This window comes from Trichoderma reesei (genome assembly GCF_000167675.1).
Source record: "Trichoderma reesei QM6a unplaced genomic scaffold TRIREscaffold_2, whole genome shotgun sequence".
In the NCBI taxonomy this organism is placed as follows: Eukaryota; Fungi; Ascomycota; class Sordariomycetes; order Hypocreales; family Hypocreaceae; genus Trichoderma; species Trichoderma reesei.
The window spans coordinates 1,333,567-1,347,310 of NW_006711149.1; the positions used below are offsets into that span (position 1 = coordinate 1,333,567).

The window sequence follows — 13,744 nt, forward strand, 5'->3', positions numbered from 1 at the left end:
CAATCACCACATCACGCTTCCTTCATGTCTCACAAGTCGTCAACCAGCACTCATATCTCCAGACTCCTTTTTTCCCCCAAAAAGCAATTTCACCTCAATCAAGGAACGAGGTATCAAGCCCGGACAGGACGAGTCCGCCTGCTCGAAGCACCGCACTTGCCAACAGGGGCAGCAGTGCGATCAGAATCAAAGTCGGTATCAGGACCAGGACTAGGAAAGAGAACATCGGCGCCCTCGAGAGTAGCGCAGCCATTGTTGACGTTGGCAACAAACTGCGCAGGGCGGTTGTAAATCGAATCAGCAGGGCTGCGAGCAGCACGCCCCGAGGGCCGGATGGTGACGGCTCCGCAGTTCATGTACATCTCCCGGTTGCCGATCCTGTTGAACCAGGTCCAGGCAAAGAGGGCCTCGCCGGGGGGAGTGTCGTTGGGCAGGGTAAAGTCCCAGGTGGGCGTCAGGGGGCATCCGCCGATCCAGGAGTGGACGACGACCCAGGTCCGGCCCCGGTCGTAGGACAGCGAGGCCTGGCAGCTGCCGCCGCTGTGGGTGGCCGAGCCGGCGACGGTGAGGTTGTACGTGCCGCCGGCGCGCCAGGTGACGCCGGGGGCGCCCTCGGGCCTGCCGACGTCGACCTGGTAGCCCTTGCAGGGGTAGTTGGAGCCGTCGGCGTTGAGGGGCGACGTCATGTCGTAGTTGATGAGGTTGCCGGGCACTCGGGGGTTGTACTTTGAGCGGAAGACGGGGGGCCATGAGACTTCCATGTGGGCTTGGGCCGTGGCGACGAGGCTGAGGAGGGAGGCGATGCTTAGGAGCTTCATTTTTTTTTTTTCTTCTTTACTTTTGTAGTAATGACTGGTTTGCGAGTATCGTGATAGGTGAGTTGATGAGGAGCGTCGATAGGGATGGAAGCTGGTAAGGAGTTTTCAATGAGAGCTGGAGTGAGAGGTTGTAAGGGAGTGTCGTGGTGCTGTTATGATGGGAGAAAAGAGGGCGTTGAGCGAGACACTCTTTCCTTAAATACCTTGTCCATTGTCCTTTACCTACCAGACATTCTCCTTTGTAAAGACACCACTGTTCTCCGGTATAAAAGGGGCGCAGGCATGTTGTCGATGTTCTTTCAGACGGTATGATTCCACGAATAGCCAGAGACAACCTTCCATGTTTGGCATGGCACTTCTCATAGTACTCAGAAGGGTTGCGTCGAAATATCACCACACCGTTCTCTCTTGGCGTTTGATGCCACGTTTGATACATGTAGACAATTAACAGCTACAGACTGATTGAGATTTGACTGTGTCGAGAATGTCACCAGAAACATCTCATACTCAACTCTGGAGAAACACGCTTCGAATGTGCAATTACCCGCAGACGGCATCAGCTCCGTGGAGCAACGAGGCGATGCCATGCTGGCTGCAGGCCGGGAACTTGACGCAGATCAATCAGCCATTCATGAACCTGGTCTTGCTGAGACTGTCTGAGCCCAGCCACATAAACAAACGCTGCATCGGTACCTACTAGTACCATCTCGATGAGAGACAATCTCGCGAGTTCCAGTACAGGGGGGAGAAGCCACGTGTGTCTGAGCCAAGAGACGCTCTCCCTTGTTTCCACTCCTGGTCTGGCCTTTGTGCGAACCGGCGACGTGCCGATGCCAAGACACCCAATTCAAATTGCAACAAATAGACGTATAAATATATTAAAAATGGTGAAGAGATTCATGCTAGCACATAGAAGTCCCTTTCGAGTGGGACGTTACAGCTGACTCCTTCGAGGGTCCAGCTGCTGTATCAATGCCCGTTTCTGTACGCATCTTGATACTCTCTAGATGGTATTGCGCCAGCCACGCAATTCAGGCACTCTCGCCAGAGCATCTTCTTCGGACAATGGAATGGTTGATTACTATGTACTACATGTAGTCTTGCCCGGGAGAGACATTACCAAGACGACTCAAGTCAGTGTCTCAGAGCCAGCCTTTCACCAGCCTTCACACAACAGGAACCTTGAAGCATACTACCTAGTACTACTCTCTCTACCAGGAATGCCAGCCTTCGGACCGACGGCCGTTGGGTCTCATCAACCGACACTCCTGGCCTGCCTGCATTACTGACAGCTGCCACCACCTGCCAGCCCAGCCCAGCACAGCACAGCACAGCACAGCACAGCACAGCACAGCATGGCCCAGCACAGGCCAATACATCCCTAAAGTATATATATCAAAGGCCTGGCACTGTCAATTGGAAGGCGGGCAGCAGCTGGGTAGGTTGAGCGGTATATCGCAATCTTGATACCCGAGGCTGGTGGCCAGTGAAGGCGTCGATTCGATAACCGTTCGCTGCCCGTCTTTTTTGTTTTTTTGTTCCATTTTTTGCCCTATTAACTCTTACGCAGAACAATGCGAGTATCTGTTAAACTGAAAGGTGTGCAAAAGGACTCGACTAGCTGTATTCGGGAAACTGAGACAAAGATGCAATGGGAAAAATGAAGCCATCACCACTTTGGCATTATGCATGGACGCGTACTTTTGACGTCTTACCAAGATTTCACTACTACTTTGCATGCACCCGACGTCTAAATGCAGCGTGCCAACCAAGCAGAGAAAAATGATAGCATCTGCTCAACATTCAGGCTAAAGGAAATAAAGACCTCTGGTTGCAAACCCCTGATATACTCATCTGCGATACAACGCTCTATGTACTTACATGCTGCTACGCCATGTTCCGGAGCTGTAAACCCCAATGCATCTGTCCTACGTATCTGATAGCAGGCCTTGTTAGGAGATTGCCCCGAGTTATCAAGTCCCCAAATGCGAAGATCTTTTGTTTCTTTCGTATAGCCTTGATTGGATTGCTCGCTTCTTCCGCCAACAGAGCTCTATTTCGATTCACTCCGAACATCTGCGTAAATTCGCACCGAACTTCACTCACTCATTTCATATCAAACAAGAGCACAGAGCTCTCTATCTTTTCTTCAAGTTGGGGACTTTATTATCCTCAACAACCTTCCTGATTTGCCAGTGATGAAGTAAAGTACCTTATCTATCGTGTGTCGCCTCTCGTGGCCTTCCTATTCTGGACAACGACGCAGCTTGATTCGATGCATCCCAAGTCTTAAAGCTTACATCCTACAATCATGCCAAGAAGCTTAGAGCCCTCCCTCAAAGCCTTTATAATTTTATATTACACCTTAATGATCCAACAACCCTTTATCTGCCATCATCAGAGTAGTGCGGTAACGTTAACTCTGAGATCACTGCTCTACACCATCCTCAGCACATGTAACCGACCATAACCTCATATAGGCGGCACATCGCAAGCAGTTCTTCCCTGATTGGAATCTAACGAGCTCGTCTGTCCAAGGATCTTCTGGAAGAAGCTCAGTTCCTCATGCTACGGGTTGCAGCTTGGCAATAATATAGGTCCATTGGTATATAAGTTATTTGACAATCCGGTTGCATCTCGGTGTCCGGATGTTACACCCATGAGAGCGCTTTCTACTCCTAATGATAGAGAGAAGACCTGATTATCAGATCATGTTTCTGAAGCCACTCTGCAATCTATCAAATGCATATTTGAACAAACGTTACCTGCAGATCGATGGGTAGGTAATAAGAAGACATGGATCGTTACGCTTCTAATTAAGCTTAATTCTGACACGAGCGAACAGCTTGCCTCAAAGAGCCTACTCGCCACAACCGAGTATTAAATCAACTGCATTTGCTGTCGCTTGATCAAGGCACAAACAATTAGCGACCCTAATGAAGACGAAATTGCGAGAGATGTATCCAGTTGAGTATCGCCCGAGTGTCGCTTCAAGAATGCCACTTCTATAATAAGCGTGTTTGTGATTTTCCCACGAAGTCGTCCAAAATGGAACCACTGTCACTCTGGCGGAGGGTCGATATCAACTTAAGGAATCAGACTACCATTTCGCCGACGGTTCTTTATTGGACGCCTTTGTTCATGTACCTACCTATGAGCAAGTTCCACCGGCATTCAACATACGGATTGCGTAGATTTGCCCCCCTTAGATGCGCCCGAGATGCAGGGTAGGTGCTTGTTTGCAGACCAGCGCTGTGTTGGTTCTCGTGCAGTCTGTAAGCTGACTGCCAAGTTCAAGTTGTTACTACTACTAGTGGATATTTGTGCACTTACACACTGTACACACTCATCAACCCATCAAGTAAACGCCCATGTCTAATCATGACCTTGGCTTTGAAGATGCGCCATGAGGATAAACAACTAAAGTCGGTGCAGTCAGTGCCCTTGTGCTCTTCACGTAGACGGACATTGCTCGCCTTAACTCCGTGCGAGCGCCTCCCCCCTCTTCCCGCTTCAGCTTCCCACAAACCATCTGGTTCAGTTCCATCTCCTTCTCTCGCCTCAACGTCATTCACGGAAAGGAAAGCAAGTGAACAATCAAATAATCAGCGAAAAAAATGTCATGCCCAGACTGTTTCCGCGGCTCCGTCCACGAAGGGGACCCGCGCGGCAAAGTCACCCACGCCTACGGTCTAGAAACATACGTCGTCGAGCCGTCCAACGGCCAACCCCCGAAAGGAATCGTCGTCCTGCTACCGGACGGCTTTGGCTGGGAGTTTGTCAATCTGAGGCTGCTTGCTGACCAGTATGCCGATATGGGCGGGTTCAAGGTGTATGCGCCCGAATTCATGAACGGTAAGCGGAGATTATATATGACAATTCGATCTGAAGAGGAGGGGGGAGAGCCATTTATGCGTGTCTCATTCTGTCTCGGTGTATCAGTAATGCTTGCTGTGGGAAATGAAAGGCTGATGAATGCAGGGCGAGCCATGCCATTGTCTACGATGGAGAGTATGAAGATTGTATCATCACCTGTCGGGATCCTTACCAAAATGCAAGTATCACCAACCCCCTGGTATATCGCTGTCCAAACTGAGAACACGGGGTTTAGCTAACACATCAATGGCTGGCATCACATTACAGCCGCCACTTGTTCCGCGTTATATGTGCCATGGTTCCCTTCATCACCTACAACTGGCCCAGCAGGGCATGGCCCCGCGTCAAGGGCTTCTTCGAACAGCTCCGCAAGGAAGAGGGCTCCTCCCTACCAGTCGGCGCCGCGGGCTTCTGTTGGGGCGGCAAGCAAGTCATTCTCCTGGCCCACGGCGACACGATCGACGGAAGACCACTGATTGACGCCGGATTCACGGGTCATCCGAGCCTTTTGAGTATTCCGGGCGATATCGAGAAGCTGAAGGTGCCCGTTTCGTTTGCCATGGGCGACCACGACGCCTACCTTTCGGTGGAACAGGCGGAAAACATCAAGAAGATTGTCGAGGCCAAGGAGGAGTCCGCCCGTGGGGAGGTGGTCGTTTATCCTCAGGCTGGGCACGGATTCTGTGTGCGGGCGGATCACAAGTTTGCAGAGTCGACGAGGCAGGCGGATGAGGCTGCTGAGCAGTGCGTCAAGTGGTTCAACGCTCACTTTGGCAGTGCTTCATGATGTTTGGAGGTAGGCGTGTGATGGGCATTGCTTGCGATTGGTTGATGAGACTTTTGGTTCAAGAACAAAGGAGTGCTTCTCCGTCCAATTCTGTGTTTTTCTGGTTGCAAGCTTGTAGTAGCAAAAGTACATAGTATCTGGGCAGATCTTGAGGCGAGGTTGATCAAGGATGACATCAATCACAGAACACAGCATCAATTCCCCCTTTGCCAGAGATTGCCTTTCATGCATGTGCTTGTCAGCTAGATACCCTTGACTGCATAGGAACTTTTTAACGACGACTTACATACATGTAAGTATGAAATAGCGCACGTCTTAATTCCATAGACAACCAATGAAGTATTTTCGGCATATCATTCGGGCTTCGTAAGGCTGGGCAAGGTCAAGAACCTCCATCAACCCCATCGTCCAAAGAGGCAAGAAGCGAGAAAATCCGGGGTAAACAACCTGACAACAATAGCCGACGGCAATTAACTGGTCCTCTATATGGACATGTGATGCTCGTTCTGCTTGCAGATGTCTCCATCACAATGGCGATAATGTGGGGAAGACCCCCGGAACAGATCTGGAGATGTCGGCATATAGAAACCGGGGGGATGACCAGTTCCCCGCGATCGATGGACCGTATACATATAGTGGCTCATCAATGCCGTCGGGTTCATGGCAACGATTGGTCCCGAGTAATTGTGCTGGTCATTCACGGATCCAGATGGAACAGGCAATGATAAATACCACAGCTTCCGCTGCTATGGGAGTATCTCCGTTGACAATGTGAATCTTGGAGGAGCAGTCAGCTTTTATAAGTCATGATGCTTCTTCTTCTCATATACGCCACCGCCGCGGCTTCCGCAGCCACAGCCAGCACCCCGGGCCTCCGCAAGCTGAGCAACCTCGTCACCTTTGGCGACAGCTACACAGACGAAGGCCGGCTCAACTACATCTTCAGCCACAACGCCCTGCCTCCCCCCGGCGAGCTGCTGCCGGTCAACAACGCAACCTCGGTAGGCGGCTACGCCTGGCCGCGGCTCGTGGCGCAGAAGACGGGGGCCAAGCTCTACGACTACGCCGTGGCCGGCGGCATGTGCTCCGACAGCGTCACGCAGCACTTCCTCAGCAACATCAACGGGCCGTTCCCGTCCATCCTCGACTACGAGGTGCCGGCGTTCAGGACGGACCTCGGGTACAGGGGCCTGTATCCGGACCGGCGGCCGGACAACACGGCGTATGCGCTGTGGATCGGGACCAACGACCTGGGCATCGACGGGTTCCTGGGCGACAAGCAGGTCCGCGGCGCCACGATCCCGGACTTTGTCGAGTGCGTCTGGAAGGCCCTGGACGGCGTGTACAGGCTCGGCGGGAGGCACTTTGTCCTGCTCAACGTGCTCCCGCTGCAGCTCTCGCCCATGTACGCCTCGGTCGACAACGGCGGGACGGGCAACAACGAGTACTGGGGCAACAAGGCGACGTACAACACGACGGAGACGCAGGACCGGATGGAGCAGTACCTGAGCAGCGCCAACAGCATGTTCGCCACGGGGGCGCCGTATAACCTGCTGGTCAAGAGGCGCTGGCCGGGGGCGACGGTGAGTCTGCTGGACGTGCACTCGCTGCTGCTGGATCTGAGGGCAGACCCGACGAGGTATTACACGGAGCCGGTCAACATCACGGGGTCGTGGAGGGGATGCGGCGATGCGGGCTGTTGGCAGTCGACGAATCCGCAGTCGAGCTTTGTGTGGTGAGTTTCTGATTGAATTTCAAGTTGAACTTTGTGATGATTGCGAGGTCTGTTTGACTGACTCTATATTGTCTGTTGTTGTTTTCTTTGTAGGTACGACGAGGTGCATCCGTCGGAGAGGACGTGCGAGCACGTAGCTGATGAGTTTATCAAGCTGCTGGATGGACGGTCGAGATACGGGGTCACGTACCGTTAAGTAGGTACTTACCTTGCATGAACTTGAACTCTCAGTACACAATGACAGCTCGGGGCTTCCTCAGAGTTGCAATCTAAGCCTGTGAGGCTGAAAACAGTACCTAGATGTAACATGGTGATGACGATTACGTTGGTTGGGGTTCGATATGGGGTAAGCCTGACTGTTGACTGAGTGTCTTGCAACTCATGATGCTTCCAGCAGAGTCTGCTATTGTATACTTTTGGGCTTGACAATTGACAAAGAAGATGGGGAATTCAAATTGATCAAGTCAACATAAGAGTTTATAATTGACCTACTCGTCTTGAACGCATGAGAAGGGGTCGAGTCCCTCTGGATGTAGGTTAGGGAGTCGATACATACATGTATACACTGATACCATATAAGTAGGGAGAACCGTCCCTTGACTCCTCCTCCACCTCTCCATGACACACAACCATATAAACAATTCTCAAACAAAAACAAACACGGTCGCACAGGTATTAAACGTAAAAGACCCCGTCATCTTCTCCCCCCTTCTTCTCTCTTCAGTGCCTGTGCCTGGCGCAACCGTCCAACATCTCACGTCATTCCGCAAGCTGGTGAGAGGCGACTAGGCCCCCTTTGGCGCTGCCTCGACCCGCTAAACAGTCACCCCAAAAGCGCTGCCAAACCACAAAGAGTCTCAGCCAGCAGTCGGGTCTTTCTCTCCCATCTCCAAACTTTCCTTTCTTTTCTCAGCCTCCCGTCCACAATCACCACCAAAAAAGCCCGTGTCTCGCCACGTCTGCATTCCTCACTCGCGATCGCAATCGTGCAGCACCGGCCCCCGATCTGAAAGCGACTCAGGTTCTATATACCACACGACAGCAGAGATACAAGACAGCTCGAGAAAGGAAAAAAAAGGCGCCTCCGACAACCCGCAGCATCGCTTCCCTCCCTCCCTCCCTCCCTCCCTCCAGCCTCGCCAGCCATGTACTCTGCCAACTACGGCTTTGGCAATGCCGCGCCCAACTTTGCCAACCCGGCCGGCGCGCCGCAGCCTGGAATGCAGCCGGGGCAGCAGTTCATGGTCAATCGCCAGCAGCAGTTCGCCGGCATGGCTCCCCACGGCGCCTTTCCCGGCGCGAACCCGCACATGATGGCCGATGCCAGCGCCATGATGCAGGCCCAGGGCATGCCCGGCATGGCGCCAAACAACCAGAGTGCGTCTTTGTCCCCTATCCTCGCCCTCGCCCTCCCTTGATCGCCGTGTCGCGACAGAGTCAGAAACGCTCGAGATTGTTTGCTGACATGCACGAACCCCAGTGGCCTACCAGCAGCAGTTCCCCGGCGCGTCATACGGCCAGGTCCTCCCCGGCGGCGTCGGCCCCCAAGGCTTCGTCCCGAACAACTACATGATGAATCCCGCCATGCAAGGCTTCCCCATGGGCCAGCCCGGCATGCCCCAGCAGGCCCAGCAGGCCCAGATGATTCAGCGCATGCAGCAACAACAGCAACAGCAACAGCAACAGCAACAACAACAGCAGCCCCCCCAACCACAGCAGCAGATGCCTCCGCAGCAGCCTCCGCAGCAGCAACAGCAGCAACAACAACAGCAACAACAACAACAGCAGCAGCAGCAGCAGCCGAACCCAATGATGGGCCAGGTGTCGACCCCTCAGAGACCCCCGAGCACAGCGCAAGGAACGCCGACAAATATCATGCCTCCGCAACAGCCTCAGTTCTCGACGCCTCAGCACTTGGCCCAGGGACAGACGCCCACGAACCAGCACCAGCAGCCACCGATGGGCGTGGTCACGCCTCAGACCCCGACGTTTTCCTCCAACATCAGTGGCGGCATGGCTGCCCCGTCGACGGCCGCCGCGCCCATGAGCCCGACAACAGAAGCCCTGGAAAAAGAGAGGTTCGCGCTGCTGCTGGACATCAACCACGAGTTATTATACGAGTCCATCCAGATCCAGACAACGCAGCAGGAGCTGAAAAAGGAACACGCTGCCATGAATGGGAATGTTGCAGATAGGAAACCTACGGAGGAGGAGAATCTGTTCCAACAAGACTATCTCCAGTATGTCCACCCCTGCCGTTCTTGGGCCGCAGAAGAAAGGCATGAAACCCCAGAGTGATGACTAACGTGCCTTTAGTTGCATGCGACGATTACAAGCCAATCTGTCGTACATGGCCGCTCTGGCGGACAGAAAGCCCGACGTCAAGGGACCGCCGTGTCCAGCATATCTCAGCGCACCGCCCCTCAACCTCTCCCTCAGGCTGAGAGCGACACCCATTGGCGCCGAGAACATGACGACACCAATCGATACCGTAGCAGACAGAGAAGAGCGGTACAAGTCGATCCAGGACCTGTACCGACGACTGCAAGCCGTCTTCCCCGGGTTCGACCCCAAGAAGGAACCCGCCTTCCGCATGCCGAGCCAGAAGCCGCCCATGGGCCCCATGGTACCGAGCCAACAAGCCAGCCCGGCTGCCCAGAGGACGCCTCAGCTACCGAATATGCCTGGCCCGCCGATGAATATGCAAAACATGCAAAACATGCAGAATATGCAAAACATGCAAAACATGCAGAATATGCAGAACATGCAGAACATGCAGAACATGCAGAATATACAGCCCGGCATGACCATGCAGTAGGAAACCGAGGTCTCGGGATGCTCAGAGGAGGAGGAATCACATGAGGAGTTGGGTCAGGTAATGAGAGAATTTGCATAGCAGGGTGAGCGTGACCGAGAACGGAAGCTGGCATTGGTGGGTTGGTGAGCGTGAGTGAAAAAGGAAGAGCGGGCGTGCGATTCCTCGTTTCCTTATCGGCGTTTTGTGAGTTGTTTATTCATTAGAGGCGCGGTTTGATGGCTTGGCTATATGATATCACTCGGTATTCTCGTGCCCTCACCTTGGCTTTTTGTTTTGGTTTTTTTTTTTTGCTTGTTCATCAGGGGCAACGGACCTGGGACGGTACTTGGAAACGCACGACACTTATGAGGTATAAGATAAACGAAGAACTTGTAGATTAGCCGCTCCTATATACCTAATAACATCGTGTACCATTGTGGACGTTTTGGGGTAATTTCGATGATGCTTGAACAAGGGGCTGCTAATCAGGACCTGGCTTCAACGGGGGTACTCTGCGTAGCGCTTCCGCAGCTCGTCCGCCTTCTTGCTGGCCAGTTGCTCGCTTTCGTGTCCCGGGTATTCATTCACTCATTCTATGGCTACATTGAAGGAAAGGGTCATTCCAACTAGCCACAAGAGATCTAAGTGAAGCAATCGGATGGATTTCGGGGAAGTGAGCTCCTCCATGAATGACTGTGCCACGCAAGCCGAACCGTTTGCTTTGCAGATGTGCTTCAAAGGACGCAGCCGAAGCGGCAATGTGCGTCCGTCTTTGCCGCTTTGACAGGAGAGCGAAAACTTCCAATGACCGTTTCTCACCATTCAAACATTTGTCCTCCGTTTCTTTGATCGGGGTTTATTCTTTCTTCTTCTTTTGCTACCCTTTCAAGGGTCCAGTTGGGGGTTTCGTTGTCTTTTGTCATGGTTGTAGTAGAACATCATGCTGGGCGAATCACATGCAGAGTGACATTGCAGCAAGCCAAGCCTCTTTTTTTAAAAGTTCCGAAGAGACATTTGTTAGCGTCGCGCTAAGGCGTAGTTTATCTCGATGGCGGGTTCATGTTGCCTGGGGGGGTTGTTTCGGTTGATGGATGAGGCTTGTATGTACATGTATCTGGATGCGAGCAGCATTGGATGGCTTGATGCATGGCGGCCTCGCTCTTTTGTCCGGTTCTGTGCCTGGATATGGCTGTATAATGTTTGGCAACTTGGTTTGGTTATTTCTTGGAGTGTAACGATGAGCTGAGTTGATGTCATGGTGAACTGAGAGTGACTGAGCAATTAAACCGAGTCTTGGGCCACAGACGCAGTGGGCGGCCTCGAGATGGGGAGGATCTGCCCGTCAGTCTGTCCGTCTTGATGCAGGCGGCTTTACAAGTCCAGCGCCGAGCGATAAGCCAGCCTTCAGCAGAGCAGAGGTCAAAAGCCATCGGCAACATGCGTCGCCTTCCTGTCATGAATACACCAGAGAAACCCCGAAGCCACTCCCAGATCAAGAGACATTGCCTTTTGCTGGCCAAACAGGAAGAACAACGAGGCTGAGCTACCTATGACGGAGTATGGGAAGCAGTGGGCTGATGCTGCTGTCTGAAGTCATGCCGCCTCCTCCCGGAAGCAATGCTCTTCTTTGCTTTGACCTTCTCTCAAACATAAACCGGTTACTTGTACCTACTGCTCAACACTTGCGTTGAAAAGTCTCAAGCACCTGCTCACTTTCGCAACTCGACATCATCAACAAAACACGCGACAACCGCCATACAAAAGCAAGACCAACCCACAATCTTAACCAAGTGACATCTTCTTTTGTTCAAGGACTACTCCTCGCCACAAATGTCTCTCGTCAACCGCAGACCATCCGCCACCAAAGACGTCGAAGCCGCCATGCCCGACCACGAGGCTCGAGACCCCGTCTACGACGACGTCTTCCTCGACGTCGGCTCCCGCGGCTACTACCTCCAGTCCCAGATCCTGGGCATCCCCGACCACCTCGGCCTGTTCCAGCGCGGCGCTCCTAGGCGGAACGGCTTCCTGGGCATGCTCATCGTGTCCTTCTTCGGTGCCTTTATGTGGAGCTTCGTCCTCTTCATGTTCTACGTCGTCTGGCTCATGATTGTCTCGGAGCCGATGAAGCCCTCGGATGCCATGGTGTACGGCTTCATGCTTGGCTTCTTGTTTACGCTTTCGCTTGCCGTGACGGGCTTGGATAATCTGGATCGACGGTGGCGCCAGCGACGCGTGCTGCAGAGGGTTGAGAGGGAGATGAGAGAGCGGAATGGGAGCGGGGAGGTGTGATGCCCTGTTTAACATGTATGGTATGTGTGAAGTCCTGCTGTGTCTTGGTGATGTTGTTTCTAACACTCTGGCAGTGATCGACTTTGATAGTTCCTGCTCTTGTCTGGTGGTTGATTGCCTTGAAGTGGTCTTTCTTGTCTGCTGAGATGTCGAAAGAGGATCTCAGGGCTTGAAGGTCATCCATGTTGTACGAGATTCATGGAAAACCTGTTCAAAGGAGACCACAAGCTCATCGAAAGCGGATATATCGGCCAAAAAACTTCAGCATGGAGCGTCTAATCGGGTTTGCTACGTCGAAGGCATCAGTGGGACTCGTGTTCGGGGAAGTGTCTCTCCTTTGCGATATATATTGCTTGATTATGGATTGAAGGGAATTGTTATAACGTTAAATCGATAGATGGAATTGATTGGGAGTCCGGAGAAGAGCGTGTCTTGGTACTGCTACGGTTTGAGGGACTTGGAAAAACGAGCATGTGACAGTCGGCGCAAGTGGTACCTGTTGTCTTCCATTGTTAGTACCAATACCAGCTCTTATACTTTAATTTGGACATGAGAGATTTTGAATGGATCCATTGTATTTCAGAGACCGTCTTTGTCGTATCCGTTGAAGATTACATGTCTGTTAAGTACTAGGTAAATGCATGGTTGTAAGAGGCCGAAGTGGTGAGACAAGGTGAATGTGGGTGGAGTTTGGAGATACTATAGGAAAGGGTCCAGCAGTAGGTAGATCTGATGCTCAACTCCATCCGTACCTGAGCACGTGTGGATTCAGCGTCTCCCCCAAGATGTACTCCGTACTGTAGGAAAACTGTTACAGGCCGAAACTCGTCATGACTTGCCAACGGGCCCCAGAATGACGATAACCTGTACAGCAGACAATGACACATCGCAACGGCTCACCCGCGGGAAATCGTAGATTTGCTCGTCCCCCAACCTGCCTCTCTCCTCCATCCGGCTTGCCGTTGGTCCACATGGTGCGGAAAAAATTATTAGAAAGTTATAAGAAACAAGAAAGATTGGAGAAGGAGAAGAAGAAAAACCAGAGATCTGCGGAGGCGTTTGGATTGTGCTCCACAGGCTGGAGAGAGAGAGGTCCCATGGATGTCTCGTGCACGCGTCTCGCTTGTTTGCAACGGCTTTCTCTGGTGCCAATGAAGGACATGAAGGGGGCCATATATGGCACGAAGACTCTGTGATTACTTGTTATAATACAATTCATACCTAATTTGGCGTGGGACAGACGCAGAGCACCAGCAGAATAGGCCCTACTATTAGACTCGGTATCATCTATAACAGAAGCCATGGGAGAACCTTGGAACACTCAGCTTGGAGGGGTCCATCCATCCCATCTGAAGTTTTTTCTGCTAGTGTCCCCAGGGCCGCTGCGGGGTCCGGTTCAGCGGGTGCCTGCGCTGGAGGAATCCCACGCAAATGCCCTG

At 52.5% G+C, this 13,744-nt stretch overlaps 5 protein-coding genes across 5 annotated transcripts; 4 read left to right on the forward strand and 1 right to left on the reverse strand.

The window, feature by feature from the left end:
* Positions 1–143: 143 nt before the first annotated feature.
* TRIREDRAFT_31447 (uncharacterized protein) lies at positions 144–794 on the reverse strand (the record flags this gene model as incomplete). The annotated part of the gene is made up of 1 exon (XM_006961937.1): positions 144–794. A coding segment is annotated over one exon (651 nt), but the record flags the coding sequence as incomplete, so codon positions are not given.
* A 3,641-nt stretch (positions 795–4,435) lies between these two features.
* TRIREDRAFT_33169 (uncharacterized protein) lies at positions 4,436–5,241 on the forward strand (the record flags this gene model as incomplete). The annotated part of the gene is made up of 3 exons (XM_006961941.1): positions 4,436–4,673; positions 4,800–4,815; positions 4,962–5,241. Coding segments are annotated over 3 exons (534 nt in total), but the record flags the coding sequence as incomplete, so codon positions are not given.
* Positions 5,242–6,290: 1,049 nt separating this feature from the next.
* Positions 6,291–7,412, forward strand: TRIREDRAFT_103825 (uncharacterized protein; the record flags this gene model as incomplete). Its single annotated transcript, XM_006962115.1, has 2 exons — positions 6,291–7,216; positions 7,310–7,412. 2 exons carry the CDS (start codon positions 6,291–6,293, stop codon positions 7,410–7,412), a joined length of 1,029 nt encoding a protein of 342 aa, XP_006962177.1.
* Positions 7,413–8,361: 949 nt separating this feature from the next.
* Positions 8,362–10,034, forward strand: TRIREDRAFT_2384 (uncharacterized protein; the record flags this gene model as incomplete). The annotated part of the gene is made up of 3 exons (XM_006961893.1): positions 8,362–8,593; positions 8,697–9,456; positions 9,533–10,034. 3 exons carry the CDS (start codon positions 8,362–8,364, stop codon positions 10,032–10,034), a joined length of 1,494 nt encoding a protein of 497 aa, XP_006961955.1.
* Positions 10,035–11,843: 1,809 nt separating this feature from the next.
* On the forward strand, positions 11,844–12,419 carry TRIREDRAFT_103827 (uncharacterized protein; the record flags this gene model as incomplete). Its single annotated transcript, XM_006962116.1, has 2 exons — positions 11,844–12,299; positions 12,396–12,419. 2 exons carry the CDS (start codon positions 11,844–11,846, stop codon positions 12,417–12,419), a joined length of 480 nt encoding a protein of 159 aa, XP_006962178.1.
* Positions 12,420–13,744: the final 1,325 nt, after the last annotated feature.